This window comes from Aplysia californica, unplaced genomic scaffold, assembly GCF_000002075.1.
Source record: "Aplysia californica isolate F4 #8 unplaced genomic scaffold, AplCal3.0 scaffold00805, whole genome shotgun sequence".
In the NCBI taxonomy this organism is placed as follows: Eukaryota; Metazoa; Mollusca; class Gastropoda; order Aplysiida; family Aplysiidae; genus Aplysia; species Aplysia californica.
The window spans coordinates 136,082-155,589 of record NW_004798075.1 but is presented as its reverse complement, the minus strand read 5'-3'; the positions used below and the strand labels follow the sequence as shown (position 1 = coordinate 155,589).

The following is a 19,508-nucleotide window of genomic DNA, read 5'->3' as shown; positions in this document are numbered from 1 at the left end:
CTGTGTTGTGGAAACTGGTTAGTGGGTTTTTTTTCTCTTTTTTTGTGTTTGTGGTACTCTCTCTCTCTCTCTCCCTCTCTCTCTCTCTCTCTCTCTCTCTCTCTCTCTCTCTCTCGATTCTCTCTTTTTCTTCCTTCCACAAAATGTCCCTACTTAGAAGTCAAACTAACTTCATCTGTATTCGACAGAATAGAGAACAACACCTACAAAACAGACGCCTTCTTCGTGCTAGTAAAATTATATCAATGGTTCTCTCAAAGTGTATTGCCCTTACTGTGTAATTCAACCAGTTTAACGCTTTGACCTAAATACACTCGGGGAAAAATTAACTTAAAAAAAACCAACACATTATTCTCTCCTTTTAAAAAGTCTGCAAATGATAGGTATTTGGTGTATTTGGTGTAGCCTTATCACCGTGACACCCAGAAAACCCGAGTTTGATTTCCTTGCGGAGAGACTTGCTATCGAATATTACAATAATCTCATTATTATGTTGTGACGTTCTATTCCTCTCAAAGTGGGTGGTTGGCATGTGCTCTGGTGTGGTTTGCTTCTTCTTTCCTATCAAACATCTATCGTCTTTATCTCCCCTCCTTCTTTTTTTGTGTTTGTTACTCTCTTGTAACACCTCTAGTCTTCGGCACTTATATGACCTTAGTGTGTTGCAAGTGCCGTTAAACATTTACTAAAACATTCCTCTCAACCTGGATTAGCCATGACAGTCAGGGTTGAAACCTGCCTCCTACATGCTCGAAATCGTGTCGATGGTGGCGAAAAACACATATAAACAATAAAGAAAATAATAATCTCTTCGCTAAAGAAAAAACCCCAACGAACTTATGAGTCAGCCTAAACATTCCAATGTGAACTTCTTTCTCTGCCTTAACATACGTAGTTTATATCTCTTAGGATGCCATTGTAAGTGGGCGGTTTGCGGATGCTGCGGCGTGGTTAGCTTCTTCTTTCCTATCAAACATCCATTGTCCTTATCTCTGTTCCTTTCATCCACACCCCTGATCTTATGGTAGGTAAGATCTAACACCTAGCCTCCTCGGAAAAGGGCGACAGATTTTGGAAGTCCCGGGTGCACGTTGCGCACGTTAAAGATCCCGGGCGAAATTCCAAATTTCCTACCACCTGAAAAAATGTTTTCATGCGTCCCGCGCGCTCATACGACCTTTATGCATTTGTGAGCGCCGTAAAAAAAACAACTTAAAAAAAAAAAAGAATAAATAAACTGTCTTGTTAACAAAAACAACAAACAAAAAATAAAACCCAGAAAAGAAAAGAAACGGTTGTCTTAAAAGCACACACTTATTTTTCCATATTTCATTCTCAGGAGTGTGGTCACGGCTGGACCTCCATGAAAGGCCGCGTGATCTTCTGGTTCCACCTCAACTACAGCACCAACAGCGGATATGTCATGTTCAAGCTTTACGGGCAGCAGTGTCAGAAATGCAAGAACGGTAACTACGAGCACGCCATGTGGTATCCGGAGGAGGTCGTTAAAGTGAGTTGTCTCCCTTCGTTTGTGGTTTACAGGGCTCTCTATAGATATAAAAAGCCACAGAAAAACAAAACGAAATATACACCCATACACACACACACACACACACACACACACACACACACACACACACACACACATACACACACACACACACACACACACACACACATAAACTCACAAACACACAAACAGAACGTAAATCAAAACAGAAAAAAACCGAAACTAATCGTAACCTTTAAAACATCGGCTGGGCAAGAATGGTTGTGTCTTTCTTCATTCTGCATGCTGTGTAGCTGAACTCCCCCTACCTAATGTTGGATGACAAGTGACTACACGACAAAATGTGTCCATTAATATTTATTTTTTAAAAAGAAAAAAGAAACGAAAGAACGAAAAAAAAAGAGAAAAAAAACCTACGCGATTGAAACTCGAGAAAACTTCATGCTTCTACACAATAAAATAAGTTCTATAGCGACAATTTTGTGACCACTACGGCAATGACTGCAAGAGAAGTAAGTAATGTAGTTAGGCTACCATCTTTAACTGTATGACCACGTCACTCCTGAATATGATTTTTATTTCGTCCACACTGGGCTTGTCTATTCCCAACCACCACACACGAAGGAAGTGAGAACACTTATACTACGAGATTGGAGTTGAATAAACTACTAGACAGACACGTTTTGGTTTATTTCAAAGACTAGGTACCTTGTACTCTTTTGAGGACTGCGATCAATATCATTTGTTTATTTTTACAAGTGAAATACACTAAGTTTAGGATAGTTTTGAATAGACTCTCCAGCAGAGAAATGATCAGTGAAGAAGAAGAAAAAGAAGAAGAAGAAGAAGAAGAAGAAGAAGAAGAAGAAGAAGAAGAAGAAGAAGAAGAAGAAGAAGAAGAAGAAGAAGAAATACAACGAAAGCGACAACAACAACAACTACCAAAACAGTAACACCAACAATAATTGCATCAATAACAAATTCAACAACAAATCAACAACTACAAAAACAAGTCAACAACAACAACAACAACAACAACAACAACAACAACAACAACAACAACAACAACAACAACAACAAAAACAACAACAGCAACAACATTAACAACATCCACAAAATCAAATTCCGTCGATTGATTCATTTAGTGTAACATGTGGCATCCCCTCGTCGGTCATCAAAAACAGCATCATACCAATAGCATGGTGCCCACAATTACCAAATTCCTCCCCCCCAAAAAAAAAAAAATCAATACTTTGACACATCTGAATCTGACCGCTGGCTTCCTGTTTATGTTGCAGGTGATAGGAAATGTTTACAACCGTGTGGGTCAGATCTTTTACGGGTTTGTGCGCCCTCCACTACGCATCGACCGGCGACAGGGAAAACCGAGGAACCAACACAACGCAGAGCTCTGCCAAGCTTGTAAAGAAGGACTCTGCAAGGAGGAATGGTCCTTCTCATGATGATAACGACGACGACGATGGTGATGATGATGATGATAATGAGGAGGATGATGATGACGATGATGATGTTGTAATATTGGAGGAGTATGGTGATGATATTGCAGGGTGATGTTTCATTTTGGGTTGATGAAGTAGATTTTGTATCTAAGACAAGACGGTCGCTGGTGTTGAATATCGTCTTATGTCTTGATGATGATAATGATGATGATGTTGAGGATGGTGATGATGATGATGATGATGGTGATGATGGTGGTGATGATGAGGATGAAGACTTCCAAGGTAAACTTTATTGGATACGTTGGAGTTTTTCTTATCACTGAAGTGGTGCTTCCCAATTTTCTGGGCTTTTTGTACCAATGATATATAACATGTGAACTTGTTATACATCGAGTGAGCGGCATGAAAGATATAGACGCCCTGTGTTTTGACTTAGTCTAGTATTATGGAGTATCTGAACACCACTAGCGATCGCATTTAATGCTCAAGTTGTACCACTCCGAACCCATGTGGTATTTAATGAGCGAGAAATTCGAAATATAAAAACAATTGGTCACACAAAAATGATATATCATCGAAGAATTTAACAGCTTCTTCTAATTGTTTAGACCAATTATGGTGACTCCTCGAAAGACATAAAGTTCACTACCTTTGGTGTTAATGGGAAATTTTTGGCTTTGGATAGCACTTGTGTTCAAATCTGGACGCGTCTTTGGTAACTATGGTTCCTCTTTGCGTGCTTTGAGTCCTTATTACCTTAGTAGTGTATTGTTCCATTCTGTAAAAGCCGTTAATTATGATTTAATTCACAGGGTGGCATTTTCATGTTAGAAAGTGTTAAGTTGACTTGAAAAGGTCCAGCTTGTGTTAAGAGCATTGGAATTGAATCACGCCGAGAAGAGTTGAGAAAGGATGGATTTGGTAGTTCCCACATCGTGTGATATAAGGTAGACGTTTGAACAAGGCATATCAATATCATGTGTTTGTTTCTACAAATAAAATGAACTATTTTTAGAATAGTTTTTGAAGCGATTACGTCAAACGATAACGTGACTGTTGCACTCCGTTCATGTCACTATAAACCTAAGTCACTGAGGCGTGTTGATTTGAGTTTCTGCATTTACACATAATTTGTATTACTTGAACGTTTTTTTTTCTTTTTGTGTGCATCTCTCAGTTGGCCTCCTAAACTCCTGAACTCAAAACCTTACTGGAGTCAAGCTATACAATACATAGTAAATCAAATTGTTTTTTGCAAGTTTTGGGTCAGTCATCTCCCTTTTGCGAGAATAGGCTATAACTATTTGGCAAGAATTGACTATAATTATTTGATAGGAATAGACTATAGCTATTTGGCGAGAATAGACTATAAGTTTTTGAAAGAAAAGATCATAACCATGTCCTCGTCTCTGTACTTTAATTAAACGGGGATTCGATCTTCAGCACAATGATTCATGTGCCTTAAGCGTCGTCCGCACTCAGATAAAAGAAGGGGGAAAAATAACCGTCACCTTAATTACCTTCAACTTTCGTCTCAATATTGATGAGGAAATAAAAAACCTGAGTTCAGGATAACATGAAAGATACACTTACACACACACACACACATACGCACACATACGCACACACACACACACACACACACACACACACACACACACACACACACACACACACACACACACATACGCACACACACACACTCACATACACACACACACAAACACACACAAAGGCCAACCCCATTCTTTAAAAAAAATCACATTGGTTTTATTTCGCTTTGTTTTACTACCAGTTTCTGTTCGCTTTATAAACACGCGTCCGTCACATGATGCGTGGTGTCAACATTTACTTCTACTGTAAGCATCCGAAACTGATGCTTGTTTTTATTTTTAAAAACTACTTTATTGAAGCTTGTAAATAAAATGCTTTTACATTTTATGACCACTTTTTGCTCACACGTCATTCGAACGTTTATAATTTAAACATGTCTCTTTTAAGCTGCTTTATTAATAATGTTCATTCTTGTTAATAATGTTCCGTTATCACCCATGCTAACAACATAAAAATCACGTGGTAGACTATAATATCGTGCCTTATAGATCACACAATGAAGTCTTCGTAGTTCTTACACATTTTTGTTTTTCTATTCAGAACACATCGTGCCTTCAAGCAAAAAAACATAAACCTTCCATGTTTAAAAGTGATGACAATCGGATGATATATTTTATAGTTGCACTCTTAATTAATAAACTACATCAAAATAAAGTTTCAAAATGTGAAACGATGAGTTAATATAATATTATACAACATAAAAATATACGTTATTTTAAATGATGCATTTGCCTCACTTTTCAAGTAGCACGACGCAACGTTATTTGCTTGTTACTATATTATTATAATTTTCATGAATATTCTGTGCATTTGTGGTGAAGCTTGTATTAAATGATTTTATTCAAGTAAACATGATACTGTTAATATTTGTGGGGGTATATATTGTACCCTCTTGCCTAGTTTGTGTTGTGCTTTGCTTTGTAACATAACATTATATGTGTGCTTTGGTGAAAGGGTCCCAATATGCTTACAAATGTCTTTAATTTTTTTCTTTGGTGTCATAGTATGTTCTCCCCCCCCCCCCCACCCCTACACACACACACAAACCCTCTTCACCTTTTCACTAACCACTCAAAACGCACGCATTCTTGTACACATAATGACATAATGACATTCTCAAATAAACACGCACAGTACCCACTTGTGCTCGTACATGCACACACACACACACACACACACACACACACACACACACACACACACACACACACACACACACACACACACAAACAAACACCCCCATCCCCCCCCCCCTACACACACATACACACACACCTAGGCAATATTCCATCAATCCATCTCCAGATTACTGGAATAGCATAACAGTCCGCCTCTGAAATAACTGCTTGCTTTGAGCTGAAAGGGGCGTAAAATCTAACCATCTAACTGGTTGTTGCTCAGTTGCTTTCTCTTTTTCTAGACTTCTATCCATTTTGCCATTTGACCACACCTTCCAGTTCCACATCCATATCCACCTCGTCGTCCTCCTCCTCCTTTTTTTCTTCATTCTAATCCTTTCCTGCTTTCATTCTTCTTCCCATTCTTCTTTTTTGCACTGTGCAAATTCATTTTGTTCAAGTCATTTTGCTTCCGTGGAATAATGATATAATATTTTTAGTAAGCACTATTTTTTTAATAACTCATTTTATTTTAAAGTGACTTGTCGTTTTACACTAATCCTCCTTTCAAGGTCACATTCTCCAAATGGTTTGTGTGACATCTACCAGTCTGTCTTTTTTCCTTTTTCGGCTCCCCTTATTTGTCAGAAAAAATTGCAAACTATTGACTAACATAATAATATAAGTGCTATAATCTTAGTAATCTTAGTAGAAAGGCAAAGGTTATTTAATTGATTAGACAAAATAAGTGAATTCCACAAAACTAGCAAGCCACAATCCCTCGTTAACATAAAGCATGTGTTCAAGATTTACAGAAACCGCTAAGGCCAGTTTGGAATACGCTTCTAGATATTGTTGGTTTTTGTCTATTTTTGTTTCTTTATCATCACATTTGTATCCTTGCTTTTACTGAGTAATACAATCAAACATGTATGAATTGAGCGCCCTGTATAGATTTTCCCATTTCATATAGACACCTTGCTACCTTAGAGTTACATAGTTCTATTTGACGTTTTTTGGGTCTGTTTTGAGTTAATAAGTGAGGTCAAAAACCAAATGATGCTTTATCTGCTCTATAAGAATCGCATGATTATTGGGACGGAGTCGTTATTAAGATATTCAAAGAATGGTGTTAATTTTGTGAAACTCAAAATAATTTTGGTCAAATTTCTCAATGCTAGGTACTGAGCAGATAGAACTTTGTAAATCTAGGGCAGCGGCCTTTGTGTAATTTGCTGTGTATTCTATAGCTTACATTGTTGTAGTGCTGGCAACGAGTGGCTTATCAAAATATGTTATATAGTTGAATTCATATTAATATATAAAATTATGATATAAAAAATGTATGATAAATGTATAATTTTAACAGCTAGGAGGTAAACACCCTCCAAAGCGGCCCACATTGTAATGTGATATTCTGTAATAAATTCTATTTAATTGTCGTTATTTTTATCTGTCTTAACGGATTTCGGTCCGTTCATCCCATAATACATTTTGTTCAAACGGTGCGATCTGTGCACGCTGTAATGAACTTTTAAAAAAAAACGAAACAAACAAACAAAACAAAGAAAACCCCCATAAAAATTGCTCATAATAATTGAAATTAAATTATTATTACCTCTAAGGAGTCCCGAGCTCTGCATTTCGTCAGCTCAGCTTTGCATAATATAATAGTATCCTTCCCTAAGTTCGCCGATGGATATAATAATAAATAAGTTGTCCAAACAAAACTTGCAAAATAGACCCTCGTACCTACCCGATGTCTTTTAGACCCAATATTTCTCTTTCGCCAATAATACGCCCTCAAGCTTTACTTCATGCTTTGAGTTTAAGTTAATATCGATCGCTTTGATATGTTACAACCTAATAAAAAGACGTGAAACTGGCTCCCTGAACTGCAGTATTAATGTACTTTTCTTTAATTAAACAATTTTTTCTTCAGTAGGTAACTAAATTCCGGTCTCATTTAGATAAGACTCCGGTGTATTTCCTGATGTCAGAAAAAGCCTAGACTAGAGAATATTTTTAAAAAATAATTATTATTCTTAATTCCAAAGATTTATTATATCTATTCAGTTCGCCGGAGATTACAAATAGGCTTGGGCCAATAACTGTTCCTTGATTGAGCGAATTTTTCAAAACTGATATTATTGATTTTAATAATAAGAGATAATTTTCCAAAACTCCAAGATAACCATTGTAAAGCACTTTTTCTTTTTAGCAAAAGTGTCTAATGCTCGTGTATGGAACCCATTCAAATGATGTTTGTTCTTTTGAAAACATGAAAAAAATGCACCTTTATAATACCTTGTGTGTTGAGTAAATTGCGAAAGAGTTTAATCTGGCGAATACTTTCTTTACAAAAAGCATGAAAAGAGGGTTTCAACTATATTTCCACTTGAAACTTTCCTATAAAAAAGAGACATTTATATTTTTGAAACAAAGTTCTGCATACTAACGGATCACGCAACATAGGGCTGAATGGGCAAAAAATGGACACCTAAACCTGTATTGTATGTATCATTCCTATATCTAACCTTACTATAAATAATATTTTTAAAAAAGTAATAACCTGCTCATCAAAGGCTTCGTGATATGTGTGAAATTCTATTGGCTTTGCTAAAGACACTTTCCAAGCAAGTAGAAGCATCAATTAATTGTATAGTTTGCTTACATATCTTTCTATCGCCATTAGAAAGTATATTTATCTTTCCTTCAGTATTCAAATTGCACTCACGTAGTAACTGTTTGAACGTGTTTGATAAGGGACGAAAAATGGAAGCTACAACTATTTTTTTTTTTTAGATTATATTTTTAAAAAGACAAGTATGCAAGAGGTAAATGCATCGGAACAGCGATTAGTGATAGTAAGAACACAAATATTACTATTTCTGCGACTTCTACTATCCATACTACTGCTAACACTTATATTAACTGTAGATCTACCGTACTACTATTGTTACTAGTAGCTGAAATATTATTAGAACGTAATAGTTCTATTCATTGATAATACATATAATGATGACAATAATGATGATTACGGTTATGATTTTAATAATAATTGTAATTATATTGATAATCATAATGATAATATCAATAATAATAAATAATAATGATAACAATGATAATAATAATAATAATTGCTATTGATGATAGTCAAAACGATAATCCTAATTAATTTACTAATCATAATAGGAGTAATAATAATGCTGATGAATGATGATGATGATGATTGTGTTGTTGTTGAAGATGATTACGATGATGACGATAGTGATGATGAATGGAAAATGATTTTCATAACGACAATGAAAATAATCATACCGACATCTTAGAAGGTGTCTTCTTAACATAATGTTGAAAATAAGAGGTGCTATGGAGTTGTACTATCACCATCTAGACAAGGGGTCGACGCCATAATATTAGCAGTTTTCAACTCTCATTATTAACTTGAAATGTGTGGTCTTTTTTTCTCGTGGTACGTTGTAGCCCAATCCGGACTGCACTAAAAACTGTTTGATTTTCAATTTTCCCCAAAGAACGAACCACCAGATGTAGTTGCAGTGTGCCGTTTCGTCGTTTTGTATAATACTGGGTTGTTTTTGAACAAGTGACTATGTTTCAAACTTCCAACTGGGCACACTGCGTATTTGAATTTTGTTGGGGTTTTTTTGGCATCGATTCCCTAGAAGGCAGAATTTTCATCGAGGATTTCGGTCTTTCTGCTTGGGTGTTGCACCCTTCTCAGTCCAGTTTGGCCCTGACAGGCTTGGTCGAAACGCTCTTTATAAGTGATCTGAATTTGGTCGATGTTGGCGTAAAAAACGTACATTTACCTTTTGAAAAAGAGCCCAATAGGTTTAACCGTTCTGTGTTAAAGGGTATTTATTACGCCCATAGTTTACCCTATTAAAAAAACCGTTGAGTATTTCATCAGATCCCTTTGTAATAACTACTTTTCCGAGAAGCATACACGTTGTCAAAGTTGAATAGTTTGATGAGTACCGTAAAGTGTGTAGCATGTTTAAAATGGCGTCCGTCTCCTGTTTAACCTGCCATTCCGGACGCCCCTAAGTTGCCAGTCGTCTTTCAAACCATCTATATTGGGACAGTGTGAATACAGGTATGCCATTGCAAGAGAGATAGATAGTTTGATAATAGCTATTATTTCTGTATAAAACGTTTACTTTATCAACACAAACAAATCAGTCATAAATAACTACTGATTGAGTAGTTAGAAAAGTTCGTGTCTTTCGAGACTTAGACTACTTTGGAGTTGGAGAGTAAATTAATATTATTTTTGGGCTATGTCTTTTTTTAGATGACGTTAGCGGAATAAAGCTGTTCTCTTTTTTTTGGTCGTTATTTTGAATGTTAAAGTTCTGATAGTGGTACTGGAAAAGACACCTTAGGTGTGAAATTAAAATTATTTCATTTTGTACTTGTCATTTTAAGAAAAAAAAAGTCAAAGTAAAAGGGCGTAAATGAAGTGTAAGTTTGATTGCATAGACACCAGGTCACATAAATCTATCATCATAATGATTACTGTATCTCATAAATTTACCGACTGTACATAGTATGGGATTTTCACGGTCTCCTATAATGTGTTCTTTAATAATAATATTTGAGTACATGCTTCATCAAATACATGGTTTTGTTTCATGAATTTGCTTATTCCATTATTTTAAAAAATTGATATCGTATTTATAATCATCTCTTTTATCATGTGAAGCAATTACCAATAAGTGCCTTCTATCATTTAATTGTGTGGGTTTTGAATACCTCTATCGTTGATTAACTAACCATTGTGTGCTGAAAAAGCAATACTATTGCTGTGCACGACGGCATAATAATAAAAGATCTCGTGCTATGCTGTTGCTTAACCACTTTGCCAATCAGTAGCAATATTGCTTCAGTGAAGATGAAATTATGTATACATTGATAATATATATATATATATATATATATATATATATATATATATATATATATATATATATGATGTTTATTTAAGTTAGATTGACCTGATTCCAGGTAATTTGTGTATTCCTTTTGAATGCATTCCTGAATGTCAGTACTTTGACTGCACTTATACCTTCCCTTTTGTTTTCTACAAATTTACGACTTGCCTGCTGACACTTACAAAGTTATTACCTCCAAATTCATTGACTATTCCACAAAAATAATTCCAACCGACATACTTCCTGTGACAAAACCCACTGTCCTTGTGTCTGACTTTCCCACACTCACATCCGATGGATGTGTAGTACCATCAGACACCACCTGCCTGAACCCATCCCGTGAATAATTATAATATTATTGTGTGGAGATGAAAGCAGATGACAAAACATGATTAGGAAGCAGGAATGGAGATGAAAGGAGAAACTTATGAGAAGAAAAATGTCCCGTCGCTGTCAGGTTTCGAACCAAGGACCTGTTGAAAGAGGGGAGAACACCGTGCCTGTAGACCATGAGAGAGCTATATTGTGTTCATGATTTGTATAATATATGTGCAAACCCCCCCCCCCCCCCCCACAAAAAACACCCAACCCCAAACAAAACAAAACACGCTTACATGGGTTCCGGTTTACATGATGTCAGAACTGACACTCATCCACGCTAGGACGTTTGCACGGCGGGCACACATTTGCACCGACATTTGAACTTTTCCCTACAACTGCAACACTATAATCATTATTTTGTCTATAAACATTTTAAAAAAATATGATGTTCCATTAGTTTGCTTCTTGTGAGTCAAACTATGGAAATTGATGATTGTGTTCAAACATACTTTAAATGTTCATGCATTATAATTTTGTAAGTCTTATTGTATTTTTTGTGCTTAAAACTGGCGTGGCACTATTTTTGTTCTTCTTTCGTTTATTTCTTCTTTTTTTTTTTGGTGACTATTGTTGTTGATGTTGTTTTTATTTTTCTTTCAACCTTTTTTCTTCATTTTATGTGACATGTACGTGAGTAAGATGGAGCCCATTTCGTAAAAAAAATCCTATGCCCTTTTTTAAATAATTACTGTCAGGAAATACTAACTGCGTCCTCAAAATGGTTCTACCTTTGAACTTTGAGCAGGACTTTAAAATAATATTGTTAATGATAATATTATTATCATTCTTATTCTTAGGCGCCTGTATTTGAATAGACCATTGAAACGATGCGTTAAAACAGTAACTGGTTTAAAAAGGTATTTAGTTACCATTTCTTTGTGGTAATGAAAGTTAGATCTATTCTTCATTAATCCACACCCCATTGATTTCGTACAAATATTAGATAAATGAATAAACCTCACTCTTGTGCAATGTCCATAATTCTATCTGAAGTGCATTCCTCGGTTGTTAATAAACTATACCGTCACATTATCATGCGTTCCTCTCAAAGTTTTCTATATTTACATAAGTGTGTATGTCACATATTGTCCTTAGATTTACTGATTGTTGTTTTTTGTTTGTTACTTTGTTTGTGGCATGGGTGGCTTTGGGGTTTAAACTCTCAGACTCGCAACAATGAGGTCGTGGGTGCGGATCCCATTAGGGGCCCGACGTTGTGTCCTTGAGAGAGGCACTTTACACAAATTATCCTCACTTCTCCGAAGTGGGAATGGGTACCCAGCTACAGACAGAGGAACATCTTTTCAGTTTGTTAATGTTTGAGCGTTTAATCAGCTGCTTGTACTGTATGATTTCCGGGCAAGCAGAGAATGTTTCTATGGTCTGCTGGGGTAATAATATAGTGTGTAAAACGCAGAGAGCTTGCTGTCGAGCGGGGATATGCGCTATTCAAATGCTATTTATTATTCTAAAAAAAAAATAAAAAAATTCTTTAATTGCTGTACCTCATATCCTTCGGTCTTTGGATCTCAACATGTTTTATTTTAAACGCTAAACTCTCCATAAAGATACTTCTCTCTACTCCCTACACACTGCACACTACACAGAGACACTGCTCTTCACTCACAGCATTAACAACGCACACAGAAAATGTGTCATGACGCGGTGGAATCAGGCTCTCGTTAATATTTTGGCCAGGTAGAGTTATTGGTATCAACTTAAAGCTTGCTCATTTGTCTTGCTTTGGATGAAAAAAAATCCTTTTGTCTTGAATACAAGTCGAGATATATTTGCGAATGAAGGAGGTGGGGGTCACCTAGTATAAGCGGTAAAATTAGTGAGAAAATTGCCGCCAGAAATGAGTTATTTCCTTAGCTTGAGAGTCCATGGAAACTGAAAAATTGCATTTTTGTGTGCCTTTAATCAAAATGTTGTGCAAAAAAACAACAACAACAACAAACAAAACAAAAAAACAAACAATCCCAATCCCCCCAAAAAATAAAAAATGAATTCACAAAACCTGCGGGGAAAAAAGCCATTTTCTTCACTTTGATTATTTTGACGAGCGCCGGATTTCACCACGCTGCTCACAAATTATGATGACCCTGACACTGGCCTCGGCCTCTGCTCTTGCTGGTTGATTGTGACCAAGTACACGCTTGACAAAACATTGAGCCAGTAACGATTTTCTAGCTCCCAGAACTTTAGAATTCACTAGTTCACCTGTAGCTTATTTTGCAGTCACAGAAAATCGTGTCCAAAGTCAAAACAAGTCGCACATTTTTAATGTGTGGCCTGCCTGCGAAAGTGCACAAGGCAAGAGCGATAAATAAATATCTTCACATCCTGACTTGAATGTGGAGTCGATAACTCAATCAAGACATCAGCTAACACAATTTTAGGTATCTTAAGTAAAGAGTGAGAGAGACAAAAAAAAGAAACAAAGAGAGAGAGAACGAGAGAGAGAGAGAGAGAGAACGAGAGAGAGAGAGAGAGAGAGAGAGAGAGAGAGAGAGAGAGAGAGAGAGACTGACAGACAGACAGACTGACAGACAGACAGACTGACAGACAGACAGAGAGAGAGACAGAGAGAGATAATCACACACACACACACACACACACACACACACACACACACACACACACACACACACAGACAGAGAGAGAGAGAGAGAGGGAGAGAGAAAAGGAGAGAGAGAGAAGGGGGGGGGGACAATGAGATCCTCTGTCGACACTTTCACAGTCTCCCCCCCCCCACATCCCACACTCACATCCCCCCCCCCACACACTCTTCCCCCCCCCCACCACACACACCCTCGTTCCCCCTCCCCCACTCTGTTATTGTTTTCTTAGTTTGTGCTTGACATTAATGTTTGCTTCAATGAAACTAGAAAAAAAAATTGAATTACTTCGAGAGAGAAAAAAACAAAAACAACAAACAAAAAATTAAAAAAGAACCAAAACCAACACACACACACACACACACACACACACACACACACACACACACACACACACACACACACACACACACACACACACACACACACACACACACACACACACACACACAAACATGCTGTGTGATATCAGAACTCACCTCGACAATTACAAAAAGCAACGCATAACAATCGATCATTCTAAAAATACCCATCCCCTTTCTGCTTTCCCCTTTCTCCGTCCCCCCCTTCGGAATATTATTATTGAGCAGAATATGACTCAATATAGGCGGCACGTTCATATTTTGCTCTTTGAGTATGACTTGATTGTGTTGCAAGTGACGCAAAAAGCCTACTACGAATACCCCCCCAAAAAACAAAAACAAAAACAAACCCGCAACCCCCCCAAAACCCCCCCCCCCCCCAAAAAAAAACAACAACAACCAACCCAAAACAACAGCAACAACCAAAAAAAAACAAACGAACGAACAAAGACTGTCTTTCCAACCCAAGTCTTTTTTATTCTAGAACATTTACATACAGTTTTTTAAAAACAGTTTATGATTTAATTTTCATCTCCATTTGGTGGCATTCCTTTTTTAAGTCTGTGTTGGGGTTTCAATATTCCTTCTATTTTTCATTGAGTGTTTCCAATTTGGGGGAGTGTATGGTCCTTTTCTTAATCCCACCAGTGTACTCAAAGCTAATGTCTGACGCAGCAAACACTTTAAGCGTCGCATGGCCTGATCTATGATTTATTCATACCCTCTTCACGTCTGCAGAGGTGATAACTCTGAATTCATGAAGACGGTTGATTATTCCAGGTTTTCCTATATTAGTAGGGTGTACCTGGCATCACAAACAAACAAACAAACAAAACAAACAAACAAACAAACAAACATATAAGAAATAACACGACCTCAGAGAGAAAGGTACACGTTCTGCGACTGGCAACAACTGTGGCGTCATGCTCACACTGGAAGGGCAATGCCCACAAATGACAAGCTTACGAATCGAACCATTAGAAAACGTCTTACCTAGAATTGCAAACCCGCTCTTACGGTCACTTGTCCAAGACAATCAGCTATACAATCGACTGCTTGCAGTTCTTTGTAAATATTAAAGTGGTATCTCATACAAAGGTCACATCACAAATGATGAAGTCAGTCAAGGGATCAAAAATGAAATTGGACTATATGCAGACCTTCTCACTCTTGTCAGGAAACGCAAACAGCACTGGTAGGGACACATCACCCGTTCATCCGGCCTTGCCAAGATGATTCTACAAGGCAGCGTTCAAGGAAAAAGGAGCAGAGGCAGACCTAAGAAGAGTTGGGAGGACAACCCCGAGGAAAGGACAGGCCTAGAACTCAAAGACACGCTCAGAAAAGCTGAAGACAGGAAGGAGTGGAGGAAGCTGGGGGCCAATTTTTCAAAAGCGCCCCGACAGACATCCAGTCTACGGGATAGGTAAAGGTAAAGATGATAGGTGAAAGTGACACTGTTCAAGAAGTCCATCTTTCTAAGACAACCTCTTTTCTTCCTCACAGTGGGTAGCCGTCTCAAACAATGTTGATTGTGTGACCATTAAAATCTTCCAGCTGGTACGTATACTTCACAGTTTAGGTTTGCCTTGACAGACAGAGTCAAAGCAGCCCGCCTCCTAGATCCTCTAAATGTGTCACGACGTGGTGGAATCGGGCACTCGTCAATTTTGTGTATGTGGAGTTTGTGAAATCATCTTAAATAGTGTTTATTCGTTTTGCTTTTGATGAACAATTACCCTTCCATCTCGAGTAGAAGTCGAGATATTTGTGATTGAAAGAGTGGGGGTCTCCAGGTTTCAGAGGTAAAATTAGCTAGAAAAAGGCCACATAACTTTGGTGACTTCCAGAGCTTGAGAGTCCTTTGAAACTGCAAATTTACAGTTTGTGTCTTAAATCAACGCTTTTCAATAATATTCACACATGAGTGTATTTTTTCCCCTTGACATTAATGGTGTTGAGGAAAAAAAAAGGGGGGGGGGGGGGGGGGGAAAAAACAGCTAAGTGGCCAGAAAAATGCCTGTTTCTTATATGAGTGTATAAATAATTCTTTTTCTTTTACCAGCGCCTGATTTCACCACGATGCCTCACAAATTGTTTTGATAGGAGTAAAATAAAGCATTTTAAAGAATTACGTTTATGTCACGCTGAGACTGGGAGGGGTGGGCGCCCCATTAGCTCAATTGGAATCATGCAGAACAACGAAGTGGATGACCCTGGTTCGATTCCCAGAGTCGGTGTTCTCTTTTTTTTTAGTAAGCGTTTAACGGCACTAGCAACACAATTAGGTCATAAAAGTGACGGTGATTAGAGATGTTACAAGAGAGTAAGAAACACAAAAAGAAGGAGGAGAGATAAAGACAACAGTTGTTTGATAGGACAGAAGGAGCAAACCACACCAGAATACCCTCCAACCACCCACTCGGTGTTCTTGAACTCGTGTCGTTATGTGGGGTTTCCAGGGCTCTCAACCTACTTGACTCGGCCCTATCGAAAGACTGTTGTTAAATTTGGATGTCCCGTCTATTTATAAATCATCTAAGAGCTTTGACAGAGACCTTAAACACACACACACACACACACACACACACACACACACACACACACACACACACACACACACACACACACACGAACACACGTGCCCGCTTACATTTATATTTTTACGTAAAAGTGCCCTTTAAAATATCAGATAAGGGCCACAATTATAGGCCACCTGAAAGAGGTTAGCTTTAGCTTAAATTAATTATATTTATTACCGCTTTGGGCCACCTTGCTACCCTAGAATTACAAAGTTCTATCTACTCAGTACCTAGTTTTGAGAAATGTGACGTTGTATTGTTCAAGTTCAACAACAGGTGAAGTTTTTTCGAAAGCATTTCTTTTAGTATATAGTATCTTGACAACGACCCCAAATAAATTTGCGATCTTTATGGAACAGATAGAACCAGGGGAAGACAATGAGTAGCTTGGATGGACAACACAAAACACGGACTGGCCTGGATATGGCCGAATGTGCAACGGCAGTTCGCAAACGAAAAGGATGAAGGGTTGTTATAACGTCAAACTCTGAGTCAAAGATGACAGCTCCAGAATCAGATTTAGATAATTCATTTAGTTTCTGACCTCATGGTCTTGGCAAAACAAAATGGCTAAGGTAAATATCAACTTATAAAGGTACATCATCGGCTGCTGTGTTAAAAACTCTATCACTCTAAGTCACTTTCTAGAAGGTGTATAGCGGAGTCCAACGCTACTCTAAGCAGCTGAAAATGGTGAAATGGTCTGTATTTAACGCCCCTATCAACACCATCATGTTATTTAAGAGATGGAGCCTCCGAGTTTAACATCCATCTCCGAAAGGACCTAGCGAAAAAGGATTTTCGTGTAAAATGCTTTTCCCAAGGACCCAATGTCGGACCGAGCTGAGGCTCGAACCCCCGAACCCGTAATCTCACGATTACGTGTCCAGTAGCCTAACTAGTAGGTCTAAGTAACTGATATGTTATGAAAACACATGATTTATCAAGTAACGTTTGGGTTATCTTATAAATCAGATTAAATTTCTATCGCTTTTTTCTTATCTACGTTTTAAACGTTTCTGTTTAATTCCAATATTTTCAAGAGTTGTTTTTCAAATCGTAGCCAAACTTGGTACAAAAGAACAGATTGACATTTAGTTGCTTTTACCAGTGTCTATGGTGCAGGGTTTAGGCGCCTTGCTATTGCACGTAGGAGACCTGAGTTCGATTCCCGAGTTTGGAGAAAATTTTCCTTTTGCTGTGATGTTTCTTAGCCCGGGTTGGCTGACAGACAGTGTCGGATCCCGCCTCCTACATGATATAAACTGTGTCGATGGGAGCGAAAAACACCTAAATTAAAAATAGTTGCATTTATAGCTGATACACGTATATGGGTCATTGTGTAATCACATTCGGAGGCGTAAAATGGGAGGAAAAGAGAGGGGGGGGGGGATATCTGCCTATAGCATTTATTTTGTTAATGTTATTCAAGATATCCAAGAGACCAGCTGTTCATAATTTTTTGTTTAGAAAGATTCTACCAAGACACCAAATCTGACAATTTTGTTTTTGTAAGTTAAATCAAATTCTTCTTAGTTTATGGAAGCTCTCTATTTTAAATATGACCGTCTTTAGCATTTTAAGTTTAACAGTGTATTTTAGAATTTTTAAAATTCTAAAGTTGTTTTTTCAAGGTATTTGTCTAATTTACCCCCTTGCAAAAAAAAAAATAAATAAAAAAAGCTTTACCTGGGCGTCCACAGTTTTCAAGACAGGTATGAAAAGCCGCCCTTGACCCCCTCACTGCTAGGGCAACGTTGAGCTCACGTTTCTCCATTCCTTTCCTCACCCTTTATCCCTTATTAACTAAAGGATGAACAAAAAAGCAAAGCAAATCTTCCCTGCAGGAAAATGTTTTAATTTTCGAAATGCATAGTAGTTGACAGTATCATAATAAAAATCAAACGAACTAAAACAGTAGCTCATCATTGCTGGTCCTCATTGTGCAGTACTAGGTGAGTTGGCAAAAATTGAAACAGCAATTAAACTTATTCCAAGAATTGATAGAGCCATTCTGTATTGTATTTTGTTGTTGTTGCTGTTATCGTTGTTGTTGCTGTTGTTGTTATTGTTGTTGCTGCTGTTGCTGCTGTTGCTGTTGCTGTTGTTGTTGTTAGAGGCAACCTTCCTCTAACAAGCACTTAATTCCACTAGAAAAAAGATCCCCCTCTCCCCCACCCTACCAAAAATAATTTTAAAAAAAATAAATGGGCTCTATAAATTATAATTCTCAGTTTTAATTCTGTTGAACATTTGGCATCCGACGTTATTATATATCCTAGATATGTAAACTGTTGGACTTGTTTGATCTTTCCACCTTTGCTAATGAGATTACAAATAGATTTGTGCTTTTTTATATCTCCCTGCATTCTCTTTTCTTTACATTCAACAATAATCCTTTACGTTCACTTTCTTTTACAACAGTATCTAGAAGCGACTGAATGTCATTTTCTGAGTCTGCTATTAAAACTGTGTCATTGGCATACCTGATGTTATTAATATTTTCTCCTTTCACTTTGAGACCTGGACATTCTTCTGTTTCTAAGGATTGTTTCACTGTACATGTTAAAGAGGTCGTGTGACATAACACATCCTTTTCTCACTCCTCTTCTAATCTGCTTATACTCACTGCATTTTAATTCTGTGTTTTATTAATATTTGCCTTTTCAGATGTGATGCGGTTTCTGAGTATTTAGGTTTAAAAATCCAAAGTTAGCTTCATAAGTATATTATTATGATCATAATTATTAGCATTATCATTACTCTTATCGATATTATAATTGCTACATATTATCATTATCATTCTATCATCGTTTCTCTCTTTCTCTCTCGGTCTCACTATTTCTTCATTCCCCCTTCCCCTTTCTCTCCATTCTCTCTCGTTTGCTCGCTCTCTCTTTCT

General features: G+C 37.3%; 1 protein-coding gene across 1 annotated transcript in view; it reads left to right on the top strand.

Moving 5' to 3' along the window:
- Window positions 1-4,522, top strand: part of LOC101850444 (receptor-transporting protein 4) — a gene marked incomplete in the record, with an annotated part of 54,966 nt that extends 50,444 nt beyond the window's left edge. Inside the window, 2 exon segments of the mRNA XM_035972703.1 lie at window positions 1,340-1,510; window positions 2,809-4,522. Coding sequence (XP_035828596.1) covers window positions 1,340-1,510; window positions 2,809-2,973 — 336 coding nt within the window.
- Between the last annotated feature and the right edge of the window lie 14,986 nt (window positions 4,523-19,508).